The following is a 27,118-nucleotide window of genomic DNA, read 5'->3' as shown; positions in this document are numbered from 1 at the left end:
TGGGACTCCAATGATTCTTATGTTGTTTCTGTTGAGTTTATCAAAGACTTCTATTTTTATCTGTTCACATTCTTTGAGTACTTTTTCCATTGTTTGATAGTTTGCCTTAAGGTTCTTTTCCAATCTCTTCTGCTGTATGGAGTTATTCTGCATTTGATCTTCCAGTTCACTGATTCTGTCCTCGGCTGCTGTTATACTGCTGGAGAGGATTTCCATTGAGTTTTTCAGTTCAGCTACTGTGTTTTTCAGATCTGTTATTTCAGTTTGGAGTTTTCTGTTTGGAGTCTGTGTTCTGTTCAGCTAGAGCTAGCTTTTCTTTGATTTCCATGAGGTTCCTCCATTTTTTCTATTCTAAACTCCTTATCTGAGAGGTTAATCAGATGTTTGGTATTTTTTGGGTCATCAGATCTATCATCTTCATCTCTGTGCATGGTGTTTGCCTGCAAGATTTCCCCATTATCACATGTGTAGTGTGATATTTCCTGAGTGTTATGGTGGGGTTCATTCATTAGAAAGAGCGCACGGCCGCAAAGCGAAGTGGAGAGTCCGTGCTCTTTTGGAGCCTCTTGGAGAGCGATTTTGCTGGGTCCTTCTCGCCCCACTCAGGAGAGGTTCAGGACACAGGACAGTAGAGAAACACGCACAGGTGACATGCACAGTCTCTTCCAATTGCTAATCACACAGCAGGGGCAGTTTCCTCCGGCCCGACTTTCCATTTATGATTTCTTAAAGACAAATACTTCTGGGATTTAAAGTTTGATCAGGAAGATTTTACTGTTACCTGTGAAAAAATTTTTTTTAACTTTATTCATTGATTAACTGATTGATTGATTGGCTTTTGGGCCACATCCAGTGATACTTTGGTGTCATCCCTGGCTCTGCACTCAGAAATCGCCCCTGGCAGACTGGGGGATGCCGGAATCAAACCTATTTCCTGCCAGGTTGGCTGCTTGCAAGGCAAATGCCCTACAGCTGTGCTATTTCTCTGGCTCCAACCTGTGAAAATTTTCTCATGTCTCTCTTTTTTTGTGTGTGTGGGGCACACCTGTTGACGCTCAGGGGTTACTCCTGGCTATGTGCTCAGAAATCATTCCTGGCTTGGGGGGACCATATGGGATACCGGGGGATCGAACCGCAGTCTGTTCTAGGCTAGCGCTTGCAAGGCAGATGCCTTACCGTTAGAGCCACCGCTCTGGCCCTCTCACGTCAGCCCCTCTTAAGTAAATCTGTGTCCCTGCCTTTCAAGAGCCAAGCTGTTCAAATTTTTCTTCCCATATTAGATTGCTTGTTTTAGAACTTAAAATAAATGTGGTTAGCTGTTTTTGTTAAGTAGTTATGTTATACTAGTTGTAATTCCTTTACCAACACCCATATTTACTGCATTTTATTTATTTATTTTTAGTCACCTTGAAATTACAAACTTATCTATGATTGGGTTTTAGGCATACAGTATTTTAACACTGATCCCTTCATCAATGCCCCCACACTCTCATTTGCCTACCAGTTACTAGTTTATTTCTTATAGAGGCACTTGGTAATTTCCATTACTGTTGCTGATAGGGCTTCATACATAACTATATTTTTTAAAATTTTATTTTATTGAAATAATTGTGATCAAAGAATTCTTCATAGTTGAATTTGAGCTATACAGTGACTCAGGGTCCTTCCCACTACCAGTATCTACCTCGCTCTATCAATGGCCCCAGAGTACATCCTATACCACTACCTTTGCCACCTGGCCTGCCTGTTTAACAGGCTTCTTTAAGTTTATATTGTTAATGTTTAGGTCCCTTGATTCTATTATCAATGACTTTGGCTTGGATATATTAGTTCTGTCCTTATTTCCCCATCATTGCATCTGAGACCACTTGGCCCCTGGCTCCAGCCTTTCTTTGATCCTTTCTTCTTAGTTTTATAGAAAAATATGGGAATATGTGGTAAAATAAAGTAATCCGGGGCGCTAAAGGTAAGGTGCCTGCCTTGCCTGCGCTAGCCTAGGACGGACCACGGTTTGATCCCCCGGTATCCCATATGGTCCCCCAAGAAGCCAGGAGCAACTTCTGAGCGCATAGCCAGGAGTAACCCCTGAGCGTCACAGGGTGTGGCCCAAAAAAAAAAAAAACTAAATAAAGTAATCCATGTCCCAATGTTTATGAAAAAGGCAGGAGCCCCAATTTAAAAGATAAGAGATTAAAATCCAACTTAATAAAAAAAAGGTGTGTGTGTATGTTTATGTGGCAAGGTTTTGTTTTGTTTATTTTTGTTTGCATAGGCACAAATAAATATGGGGGAAATAGAAAAAACTTTTGGCCTAAAAACAGGGAGACCTTACCCATGAAGCATCCTGGCATAAGACCAACTACTAGTTCCAGACATACTAAATTGTCTAACCCCAAAGTCTTTATCTGTGGTCCCAGTAAAAATTCTTCACAATCACAGATGTCTTGGTCAGGTTTCTGTAGTTAGAGATTCTGTTCTTTTTGTTTATTTGTTTGTTTTTAACAGATCCTATGTTGAAGTTAGGGTGACACAGAGCATCTTCTGTTTTCATCATTAGGTGACAATGCAGGGAGCCCTGCTCTGAAAGCAAGTTGCTGTTGTTATCAAGTCCTCCGGGTGTCATATGAACCCACTCTGGAGTCAATCGATGCCAGGGTTAGAAAACTGATTTCTGGTGCAGAAAACCATGGTGGTTCCATAGATGGGATCCAAGGTTCAGGGGTGAATGGCCAATCTTCAATCTCCTGGAGCCTAAGCCTAGTCATTGTGACAAGTGTTCAGGGGTGTAAGGCCCCACTGCACTATAAAATTTATGTGTTCTTATCCCTATTAGATAAGAACTTGTTTCCACAAGTAAGATTTCACCATTTTTTTTTTTTTTTTGGTTTTTGGGCCACACCCGGTAACGCTCAGGGGTTACTCCTGGCTATGTGCTCAGAAGTTGCTCCTGGCTCGGGGGACCATATGGGACACTGGGGGATCGAACCGCCGTCCGTCCAAGGCTAGCGCAGGCAAGGCAGGCACCTTACCTTTAGCGCCACCGCCCGGCCCCAGATTTCACCATTTTAATGTGCCTATGCAAAAAGGAACAATGCCACATGGTACTACTGGGGCATATGGGGCTAAAAATAACAAGCCAAACAGACCCAATATCCAGGTTCTAACATGAACTCTGAGAGTCTACTAGAATTTCCTGCTCAGTAGATCCAAAAAAAAGGAATGGCAAAAACTGCTGCTACATAAGAAGATAGACAATAAGAATTATACCTTCTAAGGAAATACGTCTAAAGAAATATTTGAAGGAGATATACATGTTCCTTTAAGTCTTTTGAAATAGTCTGATGGGGGAGGATAAAATCTGGAGCACAGCTTCAGCCTGCGACATGATTTTGTGGAGTTTGAAAATTGTCTCCCAGCAGTTACATATCAGGAAATGTCTCGAGCTGGGGGCTTCTCAGAAACCAAATATGGTAACAAGCAACAGTCCATAGGGAATGGAGATGGGGAAAAAGAGGCTATCAAGAGCAAATCAGCAGCATCTTCTTGGGTTGAGGCAAGGCAGGCTGGGAATCTGACTTTTTACTTTGGGAGCTGATTGGCAGCTAGCTGGGTTGGGAGGAACTTTGCAGTTTCTGAGGAGTTAAGAATTAAAAACCATCTAATCCCATCAAAACATGGGGAGAAGAAATGAACAGACACTTTGACAAAAAAGAAATACAAATGGCCAAAAGACACATGAAAAAGTGCTCCACATCACTAATCATCAGGGAGATGCAAATCAAAACAACGATGAGATACCACCTCACACCACAGAGAATGGCACACATCACAAAGAATGAGAATAAACAGTGTTGGCGGGGATGTGGAGAGAAAGGAACTCTTATCCACTGCTGGTGGAAATGCCGTCTAGTTCAACCTTTATGGAAAGCGATATGGAGATTCCTCCAAAAACTTGAAATCGAGCTCCCATATGATCCAGCTATACCACTCCTAGGAATATACCCTAAGAACACAAAAATACAGTACAAAAACCCCTTCCTTACACCCATATTCATTGCAGCACTATTTACCATAGCAAGACTCTGGAAACAACCAAGATGCCCTTTAACAGATGAATGGCTAAAGAAACTGTGGTACATATACACAATGGAATGTTACGCAGCTGTCAGGAGAGATGAAGTCATGAAATTTTCCTATACATGGATGTACACGGAATCTATTATGCTGAGTGAAATAAGCCAGAGAGAGAGAGAAAAACACAGAATGGTCTCACTCATCTATGAGTTTTAAGAAAAATGAAAGACATTCTTGCAATAATAATTTTTAGACACAAAAGAGAAAAGAGCTGGAAGTTCCAGCTCACCACAGGAAGCTCACCACAAAGAGTGATGAGTTTAACTAGAGAAATAACTACATTCTGAACTTTCCTAATAATGAGAATGTATGAGGGAAATGGAGAGCCTGTTTAGAGTACAGGCAGGGGTTAGGTGGGGAGGAGGGAGACTTGGGACATTGGTGGTGGGAATGTTGCACTGGTGATGGGTGGCGTTCTTTACATGACTGAAACCCAAACACAATCATGTATGTAATCAAGGTGTTTAAATAAAAAAAAAAAAGAATTGAGGGTAAAAAGGGTTAAATGGGGGAACATAACAGATGGGTGGTGAGAGAGTAAAGGGCTATAAAAGGATTTGTTAGGTGGTAAGTGGGAGGGGGTAGGGAGCAAGGATTATATATAATGGGGAAAGACAATATACAACATAGACAGACATTATTTATGTTACAGATGGGCATTAGACATTGAGGTGTCCAACACATACTTTCATGCTCACACATAGACACTGAGGATCATTTCATGGGATATTAGTTGAAAAGCTGACTCAGGTGGAATAGGCCAGAACGCTTAAAAAATGTAAAGCTGGCAAGTCATATGGAAAGGTTTTTCTTTTTTTAGACGAATCATCATTGGAGGAAAACTTTAAGCTATTAAGGTAATGAGCATTGTAAGAGGAGTCTAGAAAATGAAGAATTGTCTACAGGGTCCTGATCACCAGGTTTCTTTTCTAAAAGCAAACGAAAATCATGAGCATTACGGTATAATGGTAAAATTTAAAACAGATTACAATGACATATTCAATGACTGAACTCTGAGCAGGAGTTTACAACTTGCAGTTGCATATTCCATTGCTATCTGTAAACAAAAACATCATATTTATTACATTTAGCAGGCATAATCAAGTAAAAAGGAAAAGATTAGAATTTGTGTTGTGACATCATTTTAATGAGCACTATCTTCTGAGTCTAATATATTATAGCATTGCAATGTTAAACTAGGGCGACCAAGTACCACAATAGACAGAAAGATCAAGGAGCTATTATAGACATAGTAAAATTAGACAGTAATATTTTTTATAGTGAGCACTGTTAGTCGGAGTCCATATTTTCCAAATACATTCTCACCAATTTCTGTGGATAAAAACATTAGAACATTATTACAGATGACTACAAAGAACAGTTGATTGGACACCTGCTCAATTTATACAGCTGTATCTGTTGCTGAAGATCTCTTTGAAGTATAGAAGAGAATACAAGTTTTTTTGTTTTTCCTCTTCCACTCAGTTGCTTCTCCTAGCTATACTCTGAGGCTATTGGTGTTCAGGACAACTACCAATTAGACCATTATATTACTTGGTGCAGTATTTTAAATACCACATTTAAGTGGTATCGTTCTGTATTTATCCTTCTTTTTAAGGCTTCATTTAGCATAATATCTTCTAGTTCCATTCATATTGCTCCAAATTGCATGATGGCATCATTCCTTACAGCTATGCAGTATTCATTGTATATATGTACCACATCTTCATCATCCACTCACCTGTTGTTGGGCATCTAGGTTGATTCCAATTCTTAGCTATTGTACAGGTGTGGCAGTGAATAGTGATTTACATATATTCTTTTGGATGAATGTTTTCCTGTCCTGGGGACAGATATCCAAAAGGAGGATTACTGGGCCATATGACATCTCAATTTTGAGTTTAGAGAGAACCCTCCATATTGTTTTACACAGGGGTTGGAGCAGGCAGCATTAAAACCTGCAATGGAAGTAAGTTACTTTCTCACCACATCCTTACCAACAGAGATTGTTTCTGTTATTTTTGATATGTGCCATCCTCACTGGTATAAGATGATGTCTCATTATTATCTTGATTTGGATTTCCCTAAGGATAAGTGATGATGAACATTTTTCATGTGTCTGTTGGCCGTCGGTTGATCTTCCTGAGAGAAGGAGCCTGTGCAGCTCCTCTCCATTTTTTAAATGGGTTTTTGAGTTTTGTTGAGTTAACTTTTGAGAGTACTTTGTATATCCTAGAAATCAACCCTTGACCTGATGTGTTGAGTGCAAAAATTCTCTCCTAATCAGTTAGTTGCCTTTCTTTTTTCATCCCCTTTTTAAAAAATCACTTTATATTGTTTTCCATTCATATATTTATCATATTCATATATTTATCATATTCATATATTTGACTATTGTACAAGTAAGTATGCCATAATTGCAAATACTTTGAGGCTTTTTATTTTGGTTGTGATGCCTCTTACATAAATATGTGATTTATATTATATTTGAAAATTTGTAGATGTTTATTAGGTGTGCTTTGAATGTGTTTTCCTCTTAAAAGGACAGGTGTTTGCTTCTCTTGAATGTGTGGGATGTTTGAGCGAGGGATCACCCGATGCTTACAATTTTTCTAATGACTGATTTCAGTTGAGCAGGAGTGCCTTATGTTAAGTGCGCTGCTACATGTGGGTCCAACTTTGTATATTAATCTTTTGTGTTTTCAGTAATATGCTTTTAAAAGTCCTTTTCTTTGATTTCTATGTTAGGCTGATCTGAATAATAAAATTTGCTTTATTGAAACATCAAATTATATTGCAGTTTACATAACTTCTATCGCTGGATATTTTGGATTTTTTTCTTTATTTAAACATTTTGATTACATAAATGATTGTGATTAGGTTTCAGGCATGTAAAGAACACCTTCACCAGTGCAACATTCCCACCACCAATGTCCCAAATCTCTCTCCATCCCACCCCACCCCTACCTGTACTCCAGACAGGCTTTCCAGTTCCCTCATTCATTCACATGATTATGGTAGTTCTCTGTGTAGCTATTTCTTTTTTTTTTTTTTTTTTTTTGGTTTTTGGTTTTTGGGCCACACCCGGCGGTGCTCAGGGCTTACTCCTGGCTGTCTGCTCAGAAATAGCTCCTGGCAGGCACGGGGGACCATATGGGACACTGGGATTCGAATCAACCACCTTTGGTCCTGGATCGGCTGCTTGCAAGGCAAACGCTGCTGTGCTATCTCTCCAACCTCTCTGTGTAGCTATTTCTATAGCTGGACTCACCACTCTTTGTGGTGAGCTTCATGAAGTGAGCTGGAAGTTCCAGCCCTCCTCTCATTGTCTCTGATGATTGTTGCAAAAATGACTTTTATTTTTCTTAAAACCCATAGATGAGTGAGACTATTTTGCATCTCTCTCCCTCTGACTTATTTCACTCAGCATGATAGATTCCATGTACATCCATGTATAGGAAAATTTCATGACTTCATCTCTCCAGACAGCTGCATAATATTCTACTGTGTATATGTACCATAGTTTCTTTAGCCATTCGTCTGTTGAAGGGCATCTTGGTTGTTTCCAGAGCCTGGCTATTGAGAATAGTGCTGCAATAAATATAGGTGTGAGGAAGGGGTTTTTGTATTGTATTCTTATGTTCTTAGGGTATATCCGTAGGAGTGGAATAGCTGGGTTGAATAGGAGCTCAATTTCCAGAATTTGGAGGAATCTTTATATCGCTTTCCATAGAGGTTGGACTAGACGGCATTCCCACCAGCAGTGGATAAGAGTTCCTTTCTCTCCACATCCCCGCCAGCACTGATTGTTCTCATTCTTTGTGATGTGTGCCAATCTCTGTGGTGTGAGGTGGTATCTCATCGTTGTTTTGATTTGCATCTCCCTGATGATTAGTGACAAGGAGCATTTTTTCATTTGCTTTTTGGCCATTTCTATTTCTTTTTTTATCAAAGTGTCTATTCATTTCTTTTCCCCATTTTTTGATGGGATTAGATGTTTTTTTCTTGTAAAGTTCTGTCAGTGCCCTGTATATTTTGGATATTAGCCCCTTATCTGATGGGTATTGGGTGAATAGTTTCTCCCACTTGGTGGGTGACTCTTGTATCCTGGGCGCTATTTCTTTTGAGGTGCAGAAGCTTCTCAGTTTAATGTATTCCCATCTGTTGATCTCTGCTTCTACTTGTTTGGAAAGTGCAGTTTCCTCCTTGAAGATGCCTTTAGTCTCAATGTCATGGAGTGTTTTACTGACGTGTTGTTCTATATACCTTATGGTATCAGGTCTGATAGCAAGGTCTTTAATCCATTTGGATTTTACCTTCGTACATGATGTTAACTCGGGATCTATGTTCGCTTCTTTGCAAGTGGCTAACCAGTTCTGCCAGCACCACTTGTTGAAGAGGTTTTCCCGGCTCTACTTAGGATTTCTTGCTCCTTTGTCAAAAATTAGGTAATTGGAGGACAATGTCTGAGAACTCAAGCCTATTCTACTGATCTGAGGATCTGTCTTTATTCCAGTACCATGCTGTTTTGATAATTATTGCTTTGTAGTACAGTTTAAAGTTGGGGAAAGTAATGCCTCTCATTTTCCTTTTTACTAGGAGTGCTTTAGCTATTCGAGGGTGTTTATTGTTCCAGATAAACTTCATAAGTGTTTGATCCACTTCTTTGAAGAATGTCATGGGTATTTTTAAGGGGATCACATTAAATCTGTATAATGCTTTGGGGAGTATTGCCATTTTAATGATGTTAATCCTGCCAATCCATGAGCAGGGTATGTGTTTCCATTTCCGTGTGTCCTCTTTTATTTCTTGGAGCAGGGCTTTATAGTTTTCTTTGTATAGGTCCTTCACGTCTTTGGTCAGGTTGACTTCAAGATATTTGAGTTTGTGTGGCACTATTGTGAATGGGATTGCCTTCCTGACTTCCATCTCTTCCCTATCATTATTGTTGTATAAAATGGCCATTGATTTCTGTGTGTTAATTTTGTAGCCTGCCACCTTGCTATATGAATCTATTGTTTCTAGAAGCTTTTTGGTAGAGTCTTGAGGGTTTTCTAAGTAGAGTATCATGTCATCTGCAAAAATGAGAGCTTGACTTCTTCCTTTCCTATCTGGATTCCCTTGATACCTTTTTCTTGTCTGACCGCTATAGCAAGAACTTCCAGTACTATTTTGAAGAGGAGTGGTGAGAGTGGACAGCCTTGTCTTGTACCAGAATTTAGAGGAAAGGCTTTTAGTTTTTCTCCATTGAGGATAATATTTGCCATTGGCTTGTGGTAGATGGCCTTAACTACATTGAGAAAGGTTCCTTCCATTCCCATCTTGCTGAGAGTTTTGGTCAAGAATGGGTGTTGGACCTTATCAAATGCTTTCTCTGCATCTATTGATATGATCATGTGATTTTTATTTTTCTTCTTGTTGATGTGGTGTATGATGTTGATAGATTTATGGATGTTAAACCATCCTTGCATTCCTGGGATGAAACCTACTTGGTTGTAGTGTATGATCTTCTTGATGATGCATTGGATCTTATTTGCCAGGATTTTGTTGAAGATCTTTGCATCTGCATTCATCAGGGATATTGATCTGTAATTTTCTTTTTTGGCAGCATCTCTGTCTGGTTTTCGTATCAAGGTGATGTTGGCTTCATAAAAGCTGTTTGGGAGTGTTCTCGTTTTTTCAATTTCATGGAAGAGCCTGGCTAGGATTGGTAGTAGTTCCTCTTGAAATATTTGAAAAAATTCATTAAGAAATCCATCTGGGCCTGGGCTTTTCTTTTTTGGCAGATGTTTGATTATAGTTTCAATTTTCTCAGTAGTGATGGGGGTGTTTAGATATGCTACATCCTCCTTACTTAACTATGGAAGGTTATAAGTGTCCAAGAATTTTTCCATTTCTTCTAGGTTCTCATGTTTAGTAGCATAAAGTTTCTCAAAGTAGTCTCTGATTACCCTTTGGATCTCTGCAATATCTGTCGTGATCTCCCCCTTTTCATTTCTAATACGGGTTATCAGATTTCTCTCTCTCTCTCTTTCTTTGTGAGTTTTGCCAATGGTCTATCAATCTTGTTTATTTTTTCAAAGAACCAACTTCTGCTTTCATTGATCTTTCGGATTGTTTTTTGGTTTTCCACTTCATTGAGTTCTGCTTTCATCTTTGTTATTTCCTTCTGTCTCCCTATTTTTGGTTTCTTTTGTTGGTCATTTTCTAATTTTTTGAGCTGCGTCATTAAGTTCGTCAGGTATGCCCCTTCTTCCTTCCTGATGTGTGCTTGTAGAGCTATAAATTTTCCTCTCAGGACCGCTTTTGCTGTGTTCCATACATTCTGGCAGTTTGTGTCTTCATTATCATTTGTTTCCAGGAAAGTTTTGATTTCCTTTTTGATTTCATCTCGGACCCACTTGTTGTTCAGTAGCAGGGTGTTTAATTTCCAATTGTTAAAGGTTTTCTTCTGTGTGGCTTTATAGTTCACATCTAATTTCAGAGCCTTGTGGTCAGCAAAGGTAGCCTGCAAGATTTCTATCCTCTTTATTTTATGGAGGTATGTTTTATGTGTCAGCATGTAGTCTGTTCTGGAGAATGACCCATGTACATTGGAGAAGAATGTGTATCCAGGTTTTTATTGTAATAGAGAAAAGTTTCATTTTAGTATATTTTTATTGTTTATTGAAGATTGATTCTGAAAACAAACTTTTTAGTTTATTTTTAGTTGTTTACTAAGACATTTTGATACGTTTATTCAGTGTGTCCTAACAAAGATGTATTCCAATACAGTGTATTCTGAATCTTTTGAACTGTTGCTATTTCATGTGTAGAAAGCTTTTCTACTTTATTATTACTATTTATTTATGGGGAGTAGGAATGCCATACTTTGTGATGGTGCTTTGGTTTTATTTCTGTCCAGCAGTTTTATTTGTTTAGGATTGAACTCAGGTCTCCTGAATATGATATATAGCCTACCACATTGAGATAACTCTCGTTTCCCACATTATTATAATTTACTTTTATTATTTAACTAATGAATATTGACTTTTGATTTTACATTACTTTCACTCAACATTTATTAAGATATATTCCGAATATAAGTTAACATAAATGTTTTCATCAGTTTATTGTTTATACTTCACCTTCTTGGATCTTTATTTTGTCTGTTAGTCATGTCTGTCAGTCAGTTCTTTTTAAAAGTTTATGTCTTGACAATAGATTTGTAATTGTTCCCCAAAATCCAAGTGTTTAAGAGTTTTATAGTGCTAGAAAATTGAGAAATTGACCACTCTTAACTGCATATAGATTTTTCATAGTTCTTGAGTTGGGATGATGCTCATTTTTAATCTATTAACTTGAGCTTTTATTCTTTCCTTTTGCATTGCTTTTCTTTTCCCTGTTATTGTTCTTTTAGTTGATGTCTTAAGAAGTTAACATAGTAGATATTTGAAGGCATAGTGTTTTTAAATTTTCTCCTATATCTTGACTTCATTATTGATAGTAATTATTTCTTATCATATTAAGAATGGTAGGCAATATCAGGCTATCACAGTTTTTATATAAATGTAGAATGTAACTAGAATAGGAAAGTAGTTTATTGAAGCTAAGGAAAATTTTTTAAATGATATAAAATATGTTTTTTTTTAGATAAATGATGAAGAGAAGAACCTTCATGAACAGGATATTATTGCTTCTTCACCCTGTTTGAGTGGAGCCAAGTTAGAGTTGGAGTCTGTTTATAAGGTATATAAATTATTTTTTCCTTCCTTCCTTCCTTCCTTCCTTCCTTCCTTCCTTCCTTCCTTCCTTCCTTCCTTCCTTCCTTCCTTCCTTCCTTCCTTCCTTCCTTCCTTCCTTCCTTCCTTCCTTCCTTCCTTCCTTCCTCCCTCCCTCCTTTCCTTCTTCCTTCCCTCCCTCCCTTCTTCCCTCCTTCCCTCCCTCCCTCCCTTTCTCCCTCCTTCCCTCCCTCCCTTCTTCCCTTCCTCCGTCCCTCCCTCCCTCCCTTCTTCCCTCCCTCCCTCCCTCCCTTCCTTCCTTCCTTCCTCTTCCCTCCTTCCCTCCCTCCCTCCCTTCCTCCCTTCTTCCATCCCTCTCTTCCTCCCGCTCTCCCTGCCTCCCTTCCTCCCTTCCTCCCTCTCTCCCTCCCTCCCTCTTTTGCTTCCAAACCAGTATTTAACCAAGCATTGCTTGGCTAGTTAGTCTGGAGATTTCATTGCTTGGATTAACAATTTAGGCTGCTCCGGCCTTGGCAGTGCTAGGGACTCCAGGGTTACAAGTGGTGGTGATGGGAGAAACATGTAGTATTGTGGGTATAACGTGAGTTCCTCTGCTGAGCTGTTTCGTAAGGCCAATTTGTAAGCTTTTCACTACTTCTTGAGTTTTTTCACATATAAGGGATGATACTTCACATGTATATCTTAATTCTTTATATTACTAAGCCTCTTATCATCATGGTCTTTCTCCTGTTATGATTTCATTTTTGCTCCATTAAGGTTTTGCTAACACCTTTGCTACACCTCTTCCTATATGATCTCACTCTAACCCACCTTAGACTTTGATACTACCCCACAGGACCCTCTGTTAATTAAGTACTCTCTTCCCTAATCTCTGCCCCAGTCAAGGATACTCTCCTGCAGGGAAACCTTTTTTGATGTATTTGCTGTCTGTTGTCTTTTTAGATGAGTTTTCTATTTGTACCCTTCCATTGCAGTTGGGCTTTGATGCTCTTTTCTCTGATAAGTCATTTTCTAATTTTCTGAGGTTCCAGTTCCTTCCCAGGGCATGGGTTTATTGGAACCGAGTGAATGACAGAGACTGCATTGTTCTGGAAAGAGAAGAGAGGAGAGCTGAAAATTCATTTTCAAATTTGATAGTTACAGAGCTACAGAGATGGGTCAGTGGGCTGAGCACTTGCTGTGCATACAGGAGGTATGGGTTCAGTTCCTGATACCACATGGTTCACTCAAGTAACACTGGAGCACAGAGCTAGGAGTAACCCCTGAGTATTGCTGGCTATAACCCAGAAACTTAAAAACAAACAAAAATAAAAATGAAATTTTGAAGTGCAATATCAGTTTCCTTTAAAAATAGTATATTGATTATTGTTGAATGTTGATGCTTTGTAGTCTTGTTGTCATTTTAGCTTCCCACATGCGACTAGCTAGGCATCATTTAGTTAGCCTTCTAAACAGAGTCAGGATCAATATTTTTTCCCAAAATTATGTTCCCTATTTGTTTTTGCTTGAGCATTTTCTAAGAAGATAATATAATTAGAGCTAAACAACCCATATAGCTCTATTAGAAGGTTTTCTCCTTAGTTTTCTTACTTTTATAAATCCAGCTGCAGTGGTTTTAAACATTCACTAAATGTCCCAAATCCTGTCTGTTCCTTAATTAAGCACGAACTCCAATTTCTGCCCCCTTTCCTACCTGAATTGCCTAATTTAAGATCAGTTTGTCTTCCATCTGTGTCTCTATTATTTTCTCAATTAAATGGATGAACTTCTTTACAGTCTATAGCTGGAATAATACCTGGAGAAATTTGTTTAAAATCAGAACCTGTCTGTTTTTAAAAAAATGATATGTTTATTATGTGATGTCACTGGCTGTATATAGACTTCATTGAGAAAAATTTTCTTTGTTAATAGGTGTATATATTGAACTTTTCTAAAATGTGAACCAGTTTGTTCATTTGGGGATTCTTTTCTGCCTTTTTAAAAATCAATTAATTTGGCAGAGTCAGGTAAAGGGTTTTGCAAATAGAGCTAACAGGTGTCAGAGGAGGGACCCCTACAGAACTATCAGGCCCCACTTTATGTTTCCCTTGGCAACCTCTTTTTCCCTATCCCAGGATTCTATGTTGGAGAGACCTGGAGAAACTCCAGGGGAGATTGGGTCGCCACCACTGCCACCATTGAAAGGGGCACCTGTCTGATCATCACTGTGGTTTTGAGATCAAAGCTGAAACTTCGAGATGGAGGTGGCCTGGGAATGCCCAAGCAGGGTGGGACCAGGTCGCTTCTGTTGCCACCATTGGAAGAGGCACCTGCCTGATCAATGCTGTGGCTTTAATACCAACCCCAGCACAGAAGCTCCAGCGGAGTTGGGAGATGGAGGTGACCTGTGAACGCCTAAGCAGGGGGAGGCCAGAGGAGCGTGGCCTCTCTGCTTTGCTTCATGGCCACGTGCACCTTCTAGCAAATGAACTCCACCATAATACATAGGAATAAACCGCACAAGAGTGACAATGGAGAAACAACGCAAACCAATAGTAGGCATAGAGAATGAAGATGGCAGCTCAGATGACTCGAAAAGTCCCAACCACCTAGTTAGCCTCTCTGATATTTCTTCAGCGAAGAAATATGGAGGATGCTCATAAAATTCAAAGAAGCATAGATTGAGCTGAACAGACCACAGACAGAAATCAGAAAACTCCAAACTGAAATAACAGGACTGGAAAACTTGGTAGATGAAATGAAAACCTCAATGGAAAGCCTCTCTAACAGAGTAATAGAAGATGAGGACAGAATCAGTGAGCTGGTAGATGAGATACAGAGTAACTTCGTATAGCAGAAGAGATTGGAAAAGAATTTTAAAGCAAATGATCAGACAATGGAGAAAAGTCTCAAGGAATGTAAACAGATGAACATTGAAGTCTTTGATAAATTCAACAATCATTGGAGTCCCAGAGACTCAGGAAGAAAATCCCCAGGAAGAATCTACAGTTGAGGACATCATTACAGAGAAATTCCCAGAGCTAAAGATGATATACAACTAAATCCTGCATGCCTTATGTATCCCAGCTAAGAGACCTGAAGAAAAGCACCCCATAATACATCGTAGTCATAATGATGAATCCCCAGATAGGTATATAAAACTGAAAGCAGCAAGAAATTACATTCAGAGGAGCATCCTTAAGACTTATAGTGGAACTGTCACAAGAAACCCTCAAGGCCAGAAGGCCGTGGTGGGATACAGTGACAAAACTCAATGAAATGAATGCTTCACCAGAATACTGCACCTAGACAGACTCACTTTCAGGTTTGAAAGAAGTATTCATAATTTCACTGATAAACAACAGCTCAGAAAACTCATTGACTCAAAACCAATCTTAAAAGAAAAATTGAAAGGTCTATTTTAAGATAAGACAGACCAACAGGCACACCAAACATCTACACAAAGATGATACTAAATCTCATGACAATCATCTCTCTTAATGTAAATGGACTAAATGCACCTGTTAAGAGACACAGAGTGGCAAAATGGATCAAAAAGCTGAATCCAACATTTTGCTGCCTACAAGAAACATATATGAATAGTTAGAACAAACATAGAGTCAAAATCAAAGGATAGAGGAAAATCATTCAAGCAAACAGTTTCCTTAAAAAAGCGTGAGTGGGGGCTAGAGAGATAGCACAGCGGTAGAGCTTTTTTCTTAGATGCAGAAGGACAGTGGTTTGAATCTCAGCATCCTGTATGGTCCCTCGAGCCTGCTAGGAGCGATTTCTGAGCGTTGAGCCAGGAGTAAACCCTGAGCACTTTTGGGTATGACACCAAAAAGAAAAAAAAAGCAGGAGTGGCCATATTAATATCAGTTTACACAGAAAAGTTATAAGGGACAAAGAGGGACACTTTGTACTAATCAAAGGATATGTACAACAGGAAGAAATTATACTTCTAACCATATATGCACAGAATAAAGGAGCAACAAAGTATTTAATACAATTGTTGACAAACTTGAAAATATATCAATAGCAACACAATTATAGTGGGAGACCTCAACAGTGCCCTGTCACCTCTTGATAGGTCAACCAGGCTGAAACACAACAAGAATATAAAAGGTCTGAAAAGAGAAATGTAAGAAAGTGGACTAGTGGATATATGTGGAGCACTCCATCCTCAGAAAACTGGATACACATTCTTCTCCAATGCACATGGGTCATCCTCCAGGATAAACCACATGCTGGCCCATAAAACATATCTCCGTAAAGTCAACATAGAAATTGTACAGACTACCTTCTCAGATCACAAAGCACTGAAATTAGATGTGAACTACAAAGGACACAGAAGAAAAACTTTAACATCTGGAAATTAAACAGCTCACTACTGAACAACCAGTGAGTCAGATATCAAATCCAAGAGGAAAGCAAAACATTGCTGGGAACAATGACAATGAAGACACAAATGATCAGAATGGATGTGACACAGCAAAAGCGCTATGAAGAGAAAAATTTATTTCTTTGCAGCACATATAAGAAAGGAAAAAGGGGCCTATATAAAAAAAGCTTAATGACATAGCTTTTACAATTAGAAAATGATCAACAAAAGGAAGCAAAAATTAACAAAGCTTAGAGAAGAAATCAATGAAATGGGAATCAAAAAAGCAATCCAAAAGATCAATGAAAGCAAAGTTGGTTCTTTGAAAAAATAGACAAGATTGATAAACCATTAGCAAAAATCACAAAGAAATGGAGAGAGAGAAACTTAATATACTGGTTTAGAAATGAAAAGGAGAGATCATTACAGATACTGCAGAGATTCAAAGGATAATCAGAGACTACTTTGAGAACTCTATGCCACAAAATGCGAGAACCTGGAAGAAAGGGATAAATTCTTGAACTCTTATAATCTTCCACAGTTAAACCAGGATGCTCTAGTCTAGCATATCTAAATGGACTATTGAGGAAATTAAAATTAAAAGTCTTCCCCCACAAAAGAGCCCAGGCCCAGATATATTCACTTACGTATTCTTTTAAACCTTTCAAGAGAAACTACTACTAATCCTTTTCAGGCCTTTTTTATGAAATTGAAGAATCAGGAACACTTCCAAATAGTTTTTATGAAGCTAACATCACCTTGATACCAAAACCAGACAGAGTTGCTACAAAAAAAGAAAACTACAGTTGAACACAGATGCAAAGATACTCAACAAAAGCTGGGCAAAAAGGATTCAACTCCTCATAAAGAAGGTCCTACACCATGACCAATTAGGATTCATTCTAAGAATGCAAGGATGATTTAACATACTATTTTTCAATCTTTTTGTGCAAAGGCACACTTTTTTCATGAAAAAATGTACTTCCAACATAGGCATAAGACCTGTAATACACCACCTCTTTACCTGCTCTCCCCCAAATGTAAGGTAGTCTTTAGCACCACTTTGGTCCTTTAAAAACTTCGCTAACTCATTTTATATCTTTTTTTTTCCTTCTTTTTTAATTTATTTATTCATTTTTTAAATGTCTGTCCTACATATACATTTGTGAGCACATACATTTTGATTTCCTTTTATTTTATTTTTTTTATTTTTTATTGTTTTTGGGTATGTGACCTGTTTTTGTTATCCCCTCTGTCCACCCCCAAATACACCGACAATATAATGTAGCACCATTTCCCCCTGCAAAGGCACACTAAATAAAGGGGAAATCTTACATACAAAAACAAAGAGCTCTTATCTACTAGAGATAGGAACTCATAGTTATTTACAATACAGCGATATCTCCTACCTTGAAAATATGTCATGTGGAATCAACTTAGACCTCAGGTGATTAGATACCATTCATCCAGCCTTGAACCCTGGATCCCAGACATAGAAACGGCACAGCTCTTCACAACAGCTGCAGGAAACAAATTCCATCCGAGACAGCCTTAATACTGCGGGGTCAACAACAAGGGCCAGCTCTATCATGATATCCCTACAACGAGGAAAATGCGAACAACTTGACCTTAGAGTAGATTAGCCTACCTTACCAGCTAAAGACAAGACAAAACCAGAAGACTTGGCACCCTTTGGTAGGTCCAAAAGCCAAGATCGCGATTTACAGTTGACTGGCTGCTAGAACCACGACCAGACAGCATACATCTTGGGACCAATAAAAAAGCCCTAGTTTAGGGTTTGAACTATGACCTGCACAATAATCATGATCCCCAGTCCCAAAGGTCTGGCAGAGACAATTGTAACGGAATGGGGCTTCTGGAAGCACAAAGAAAGACGCTATCCTAGGTGCCATCCTAGGTTCAGTGCAAAGACCAAGATCACCAACCACAGAAGATGGATTAAAATGACACTGAGGTAACAGAACCTCTAGAACCACAAAGACTGACTTCATCATAAGTCCCACCTCAGGATCTGTGCAGATACTGAGACCTCTAAACACAGAGCTCTGATTGTATCACCCTGGACAGAGCAGAAGTCTTCCACACACCACAAATATACCACCGGGAGAGTAAATGATCCTGAGCAAAGTCTAGGATTGATCCCATGACAGTATACTCCAAGGACGGAGAAATCCCATATTTCTTAGGCCAAGTGAATTCCTTTTCGAATGACCCCAATATTTACTGTGCCAGGGCAGGAGGGAAAAAACAAAAATACAAAAAGCACAAAAACTTGGTTATTTTATATATATATATTTTACCTTCATTTATTATTGTTATTATTATTTTTATTTACCTATCTATTTTGGTCGATTTCTCTGTTTGGGTGTGATTATTGAAATTGTTGTCCCCAATTATACTTATTTTTTTCTCTTCCTTTCTTTTCTTTCGTTATGTGCTATGCCATGTTTCTTTTTTTTTTTGGTTTTTGGGCCACACCCTGTGACGCTCAGGGGTTACTCCTGGCTATGCGCTCAGAAGTTGCTCCTGGCTTCTTAGGGGACCATATGGGACACCGGGGGATCGAACCGCGGTCCGTCCTAGGTTAGCGCAGGCAAGGCAGGCACCTTACCTCCAGCGCCACCGCCCGGCCCCTGCCATGTTTCTTATTACAGGACCATGGCGTGTATCGTGTCATTGCAAACAGTGAGAGCTTCATTTCTTCCTTTCTTAACTGGATGTCCTTGATATCTTTTTCTTGCTTAATCGGTAGGGCAAGAACTTCTAGCACTATGATGAATAGGATTGGTGAGAGAGGGCAGCCTTGCCTTGTACTAAATTTTAGAGGAAAGGCTTTTATTGATATTGAGAATAATATTTGCCATTGGCTTGTGGTAGATGGCCTTGACTACCACTTCCATTCCCATCTTGATGAGAGTTTTTATCAAGAATGGGTATTAGACCTTACACCATGCATAAAGGTCAAATACAAATGGATTAAAGACCTTGATATCAGGTCTGAAACCATAAGGTATATAGAACATAGGTAAGACTGTCCATTACATTGAGACTAAAGGCATCTTGAAGGAGGAAACAGCACTCTCCAAACAAGTGGAAGCAGAGATATATAGAAGGGACTATATTAAGTAGAGAAGCTTCTGCACCTCAAAGTTAATAGTGCCTAGGATAGAAAACACACCCACAGAATGGGAGAAACTATTCACCCATTACTCATTAGATAAGGACCTAATATCAAAGATATACAAGGTACTGATAGAACTTAACAAGAAGAAAACATCTGGGGGCCGGGCGGTGGCGCTAGAGGTAAGGTGCCTGCCTTGCCTGCGCTAGCCTTGGACCGACCGAGGTTCGATCCCCCGGCGTCCCATATGGTCCCCCAAGCCAGGAGCAACTTCTGAGCACATAGCTAGGAGTAACCCCTGAGCATTACCGGGTGTGGCCTAAAAACCAAAAAAAAAAAAAAAAAAAAAAAAAAAAAAGAAGAAGAAGAAGAAGAAGAAAACATCTAACCCCATCAAAAAATTAGGTGAAGGAATGAATAGACAATTTCTTGAAGAAGAAATACAAATGGCCAAAAGGTACATGAAATAATGTTCCACATTATTTCTAATTATCAGGGAGATGCAAATCAAAACAATAAGGTACTATCTCACACCACAGAGGCTGGCACACATCACAAGAACAATCAGTGCTGGCAGGGATGTGAGAGAAAGTAACTCATTCACTGCTGGTGGGAATGCTGTTTAGTCCAGACTTTATGGGAAACAATATGTAGATTCCTCAAAAAACTGGAAATAGAGCTCCCATAAGATCCAGCTATACCACTTCTAGGGATATACCCTAGGAACCTAAAAATACAATAAAAAATGCCTTCCTCACACCTATATTCATTGCAGTGCTGTTAACAATAGCCAAACTCTGGAAACAACCAAGATGTCCTTCATCAGATGAATGGCTAAAGAAACCATTGTACTTATACACATGGAATATTATGCAGCTGTCAGAGATGAAGTCATGAAATTTTTCTATATATGGATGTACATGGAACCTATTAAGCTGAGTAAAATAAGTCAGAGGGAGAGAAATAGACATAGAACAGTCTCACTTATCTATGGGTTTTTAAGAAAAATAAAATACATTATTGTAAAATTGCACAGAGGCAATAGAGATAAGGGCTGAAAGGACCAGTTCAGGATATGAAGTTCCTCACAGAGTGGTGAGTGCAGTTCGAGCAATACTAAATTGACATCCAGCATAACAAAGTCAATTAGTGAGGGAAGTAGAAAGCCTGTCTTGAATATAGTCAGGATGGGTTTGGGAGGAGGGAGATGGGGATTGTTAATGCACTGGTAAAGGGGTGTGTTCTTTATATGACTGACATTCAACTACAATCATGTCTGCAATCATCATGCGTAAATAAAGATATTTAAAAATAATAAAATCAATTAATTTTAAGGCATTTAATTTTAAATCATTTAATTTATTTACAGTTACTTGTCTTTTTTTTGGCCACAACTCAGCAATGCTTGAGAGACCAAAAATTGGGCTTCCTTCATGCAGAGCTACTACTCAGCTCTTTGATCCAAAACACCTTTTTAAAAAAGCATAAAATAGTTTAAAAGAATGAATGATTTTCATAATTTATTAATAATGTATTCTGCTCATCCCTTAAAACTTTTGCATAGTTAATAGAATTTTGGAGAAGAAAGTAGAGTAGTATCAGAAATTTAAAAAGTATTTGCTGTTACTTGTTTTTTTTGGGGGTCATACCTAGCAATGCTCTGGCCTATTCCTGAATCTGCACTTAGCCATTACGCCTGGCAGTGTGTTGCTCAGGGTATCTTATGGGACAACAGGCATAGAACCTGGGGTTTCCACATACAAAACCCTACATGCTGTACTACTATTCTAGCCCTGGCAAATACTTATTTTAGTAGTAAAGCTGAATAACTGTTAATTCTATTTCTCATTATGGAGATTAGCCTTCCAATTATAATTTTCTTCTTGTTATTGACTCAGGGCTTATTCTTGTCTGTGTGCTTGAGGGCTGCTCCTAATAGTGTTCAGGGAGCCATATGGTGTTGGGGATTGAGCTTGTCATATAAAGCAAACTCTCAGCCTTTTGTGCATTTTCTCCAACCCCTTCAATAGATTTCTTTAGGGAAAGAAAGGAAACAGAGATGAAGAAATTTGGAATTACTTTTCTTATTTGTAAATTTTCAGCACTAAACATACTGTTTATTCATTAGAATTCCCCTTGATGCAGAATAAACTGTGAAGTTTGAGAACATGAGAAGAATGCAATGTGCTTTTAGGGCTTTATTTTGGAGTTTGAAATCCAGGGGATTATAATTTGTATATTCATGAATTGAGTTGTAAAAGCATTCTAGCTTGGTTTACTGTTTCTTTCAAATGTGCCTAAAATGCACACATTTCTATACTGTCTCTCTCTTATGCTAATTTAGTTTTAAGCAGTTTAATTTTATCTTTTATTCCTTTTAAACAATCTGCTGGGTGTAATGAATTTCTCATAGGAAGAATCTGAACAAGATTAGTACCTATAAAGATTTAGAAGGATTTTGTGATGACAGGTGCTGACTGACTTTTTTCATTGCACTTTGAATTCAGATCCCCTTTGCTGATGCTTTGGATTTATTTCGAGGAAGGAAAGTCTATTTGGAAGATGGCTTTGCTTATGTGCCACTTAAGGACATTGTGGCAATCATCCTTAATGAATTTAGATCCAAACTGTCCAAGGCTTTGGCAGTAAGTATTCACTTTATTTTTAAGTTTACATTTTCAATGATATATACTTGATCCTATCTTTTTCTAAACAAATAATTTTCATAATTATATATTGCTTATAGTGTTTTGTGCTGATATTCTAGAATCCTTAAATTTATATTTGCTTCCCCTGTTTTTTGTTTTTTTTTTTTTTTCATTTTTCTTCTCCTCTGGTAATGATAGTGGCTTTGTGAGTTCCTTAAAGGATGTGTGTGTTTTCCTTGGAAATAAGTTTCAGTTATTTTCCCAATAATCTAATGTACAAGTAAAGGTATGTGGCAGATTTCTGTAAATTAAAAAAGTATCTCAGCAATTTGAAGATGAATGAACTAAATATTCTAGATGAAGGATAAAATAGTGAGTTCCTAAGTTAGTAATAAATTTGCTTTTTAGCTTAAGAAATAAAGCTTTTAACATTTTGAATTCTTTTCTTTCTAATTACTCATTATTCCCTCTTTAATATTTTAAAAAATATTTGCATTTAAGATTTTGAAATAATCACAAGCTTACAGAAAAATTACAGTTTACAATATTAACTTTTGCTTTAAACCGTTTGAGAATAAATACCCATCAGCTTCAGCACTTAATATTCCATATAACCAGTTTAACTGTGGAAATATGGAGCACCCAGGTCACTATGTAATTATCATGTTATCCTAGCAACTTACGTGTTCCAACAGTTGTTTCAGTCATGCAGGTGATTTAAAAATTACTTTTAAATCTCATGTGTTATTTAATTGTTCCTTTTTTTTAGTTTTCTCCAGTCCAATTCTTATGTTTTCCTTGGCTTTTGTGATTTGTTACATTTGAAGCTTATATGCTAATTATTTTGTAGATTATATTTGTTTTTGATAGTTCTTCATGTTGAGATTCAAGTGTTTTTTCTTTAGGAATATCATAGAAGTGATGCTCTATTGTTTTCAATACAATCCTATCAAGTGATACATGATTTTAGTCTCAATGCAGATGAAGATTACAGTATACCCCTTTTACTGTTGATAGGCATTTGGGTTTTCTTTTCTTTTCTTTATAACTAATGAAGCTTCTCTGAACATTTTATAATATCTTTTAGCAAACACATTTCTCTTGGTTGTATGCCAGACGGTGGAATTGTAGGATATAAAGTGTATCTGTGTTCTGAGTTCATGGATTCATACTTAACTTTCATCGAGTTATTTACTGTTGTTTTTTTTGGGTATTGTGACTTACATGTCTGTGGAGTCATAGTAGAGAGACAATGACTTCCTCATTGTAGGCAGAGCTTGCTGAATTCTGGTTGAGAGTTTTGGTTTAGAGTGCTTTGCCTAACCATGAAGGAAACTGGATGAAGCATTTTTCCTGGGACTTTGCCCTGATAGCTGTGTAAGGGGAGTTGGAACGAAGGAGAGGAGTTTCTTTTCCTTTGTAATGAAGAAGAAATCTTAATATGTTATTTTATTTTTTTTTATTTTATTTTTGAGGCCACACCCAGCTGTTCTCAGGGGTTACTCCTTGCTGTCTGCTCAGAAGTCGCTCCTGGCAGGCATGAGGACCATATGGGATGCCGGGATTCGAACCACTTTTGATCCTGGGTCAGCTGCTGTGCTATCTCTCCGGCTCCAATCTGTTATTTTTGTGATCACTTCCTCACTGTTCTTTCTAGTCGAGACTGTTTTTTCCTTGTTCTGCATTGGAGTGTGTGCATGGAAAATTTTCAACCTAAGTGATGTCAGTATTCTTTTAGGATAAGAAAAGTGTCTTATAGACAGTAAAACAAGGAATTTTAATCGGTGATAAAGAATGAAATAACTAGTTTTACATAGAGAGTGCTTTTTTTTTTTTTTTTTTTTTTTGGTTTTTGGGCCACACCCCGTGATGCTCAGGGGTTACTCTTGGCTATGCACTCAGAAATCGCTCCAGGCTCTGAGGGCCATATGGGACGCCAGGGGATCTAACCAAGGACTGTCCTAGATCTGCTGCATGCAAGGCAAACCCTCTACTGCTGTGTTATTGCTCTGACCACTACATAGAGTCTTTTGTTGTTGTTGTTGTTTGTTTGTTTGTTTTGGGGCCACACCTGGTGATGCTCAGGGGTTACTCTTATTTTCTGAGGCTATAGCTCAGTAAAAACTCCTAGCTTGGGGGACCATATGGGATGCAGGGATTAAACAGATCCGTTTTGGGTGAGCTCTGTGCAAGGCAAATATCCTACTGCTATGCTGCTTCAGGCCCACTTACATAGTCTTAAATTGAGAGAATTTACCCTCAAGTAATACCTGAAAGCTTATATTTTGATCATGTAATTTTTATGTTAATACAACTAATTTGGCTTTGAAATGGCTTGAGACAAATAAAAGGTGGAAATTATCATCTCATTTGATAAGAATTCTTTTTTACTCCACTAATCCTTTCAACCTAGATATGACTCCACTTTGATGTCACTTTTAAGCTTGGTGATAATGCTAAGGTTATCACTTATATGTAGTTGCAGAACTGTACACTGCTAATTGTAATGAAATTATTCAAATTCTGTATATGTATCCTCAACTGCAGGCATCTCATCGAGGGAAGCATTCTATCTTAATATGAATTTTCTATCCAGTATAGCATTAGTCACATAAGATAAATAAAATTTTATTGAAACAATAGATATACAATAATAATAACCTAAGCTTGTTCTTAGTTTACTGTTCTTGAGTTATCTTGATAATCCTTACCACAGGCTACTGAGATAGCAATTATAGTCTGCATTATATAGATGAGGAAAATTCTTTAGAAAGCTAGGTAATTTGTTCAGGGTTATGGTGGTTAGTAATTGAAGGATCCAAGATTGGATCTTAGGCTTTTTAATCATAATTTAGATTATTTTGATGATATGTGCCTGTATAAGATTTAGACCTTAAAACTAAGAAAATATTGAAAAACTTTTGCATTAAGGTAAGTAATAGAAGAGCAAAAAAAAAGAGTTAATTTGGAGCAGAGAATTAATCAGCTGATACTCAGGGAAAACTGTAAGGGAAAAGTTATACATTTTGCTTCTCACACAGTTCTTTCAGTTAATAAATTATTTTTAAATAACTTTTTTTTTCATTCATATATTGTTTTGGGTACTAGGAACTCTCTACTTAAAAAGATACTAAATTTATGTTCTGGAGAGAGCTTGACAGTTACCAAAGTATTAAACAAATAATAATGTTCTCTATGACAGAAAGGACCTAACTGAACAAATAGAAAAATACATTTTAGGCAAGGAAAATCACTAGTGCAAAACTTCCTGAGGTATTTTGCTGAATAAGAAGATGCCAGTTTGTAGCTAGTGATTTTAGCAGTGCTAGTTATATGGTGGACAGCAGTGATTAAATGTAATATTATTGAATGGAATAAGGAGTGTGATTTAGGAGAAAGATGTTGGATGGTTTTGAATGAGGGAATGGTATGATCTTTTTCTCTGAATTGGAATAATCTGTTATGCTTGGCCTGATGACTGAGTATGGATATGGTATTTTGGTGCTCAAGTCTGGCTGTATTTGGAGACCAACAGTGCTATAGGAAGTACTTGGTGCCACTGGGGATCAAATTAATAAGCACATGTGCTCTATCACTCAACCTGTCTCTTTGATCGTGATATATATTTTAAAGGAATTATTTTGCCTGACATTTGAAAGCTTCTTTGGATGTTATAGAGTAAATAGAAATAGGAAAACTAAATTTTTTTCATATTAGTCTAATCTTGAAACATTATTAGAAGTTGTTGGTTGTAATGACAATGACTGAGAAGTACCAGTGGATTTTAGCTGTGTTTTTCACGTCTAATTGATACTACGGATATGAAGTCTTACTGATATGATGGAGAGGAAAATAAATATTAATAATGATCATAATGATAGCATAAACTTAATGTTTTCTGTGCAGTCTTTTAAATATTTACATGTATGACCTCTTAGAATCTTTATAGGGACCCTATGAGATATTGACTATCACTATCTGATGCTTATAGTATGTTTGGACAGGAAGTGCTCAACAGAGGCAGGATTTGAATCTACATAGTAGGGCTTCAAAGTTTGTTCCTGACTATGGAACACTGCTTAGACTTTTGGTCTGAATAATTAGATAGAGATTGATAAATTTTACCAAGATTTCAAAGACTCTTAAGAGAAGTACACAAAATAAAACTCAAGAGTTCTGTTCTGGGTCTTTACTCATTTTGGCTCTACTAGGCCAGTGTAGGCCAGTTTATTAGACTGGTGAACTAGCACAGGGTTTTCAGACTCAGAGGCTGTGTGGATGGAACTGTTGAACTTGGATCTGGAGCCCCAGTCATGTGTTGAATTGGGCATTCTCAGCTGGGGTGTTCTAGCTGAATTGAGAACTGAAATGCTTAAGGAAGCATCACCTTGGCCTTGAAGTTTTGCTGTGGTTATTGTTGACACGATTCTGGAACCATGCTAATACCTGTCAGACAATAAAAAATGTGATAGAAATCAAACCTTATCTTCTGGACACTATGACTGGCGCATAGTGGATCACAACTTCTAGGAGTGGCTGTTGGCTCAATAATATGAAATTGTTTGGGCTTCAAAAGGAAGAGTGCATCTTGGTGGCATCTGTAATCAAACTGCTGACCAACTGAGTATCACATTAAAGACTTGTGACACTTCCTAGGCAGTATGATCTGTGGCAGCGATAAGAGAGACCTTAGTCTCTACTCCATGGAAAGCAATATGCTTACAGAGGCCACCTTTGTATGTTCTGGTTTTGTGTATGTAGATGGAGTCATAGATTGGTGCTGTACCTATGACTGGAGGTAGAACCTGTCTGTGAACTAGCCTATGGAGCCATCTGTCAAGCTATTTGAGGATTACATTCTCAGAAGGTTTTTCAATCTCTGCCACATATGGGAGGATGTTGAGATCAATGTTGCCAGGGACAGTGCAGCTGACTTACATGAAAAATATAATGTATGCCTGCTCAAGAATTGTGGATGTGACTATTTGGATTTGCTGTGGTAGCTTTTTTGTTAATAGCGATACAGCACTCCACTCTATGTAGCAGAGGAACCCCTAATTATATTAATCATTTTGAATTAAAACAATATAGCATTGATCTAGATAGGTTTCTA

At 38.0% G+C, this 27,118-nt stretch overlaps 1 protein-coding gene across 1 annotated transcript in view; it reads left to right on the top strand.

The window, feature by feature from the left end:
* Window positions 1-27,118, top strand: part of PRIM2 (DNA primase subunit 2) — a 244,655-nt gene that overhangs the window by 43,893 nt on the left and 173,644 nt on the right. The window contains exons 6-7 of the mRNA XM_049777644.1: window positions 11,767-11,862; window positions 21,865-22,002. Coding sequence (XP_049633601.1) covers window positions 11,767-11,862; window positions 21,865-22,002 — 234 coding nt within the window. The remainder of the gene's footprint in view (window positions 1-11,766; window positions 11,863-21,864; window positions 22,003-27,118) is intronic.

This window comes from Suncus etruscus, chromosome 7, assembly GCF_024139225.1.
Source record: "Suncus etruscus isolate mSunEtr1 chromosome 7, mSunEtr1.pri.cur, whole genome shotgun sequence".
NCBI lineage: Eukaryota > Metazoa > Chordata > Mammalia > Eulipotyphla > Soricidae > Suncus > Suncus etruscus.
Note: the sequence above shows the minus strand (reverse complement) of the source record. Positions and strands in the feature narration are given on the sequence as shown.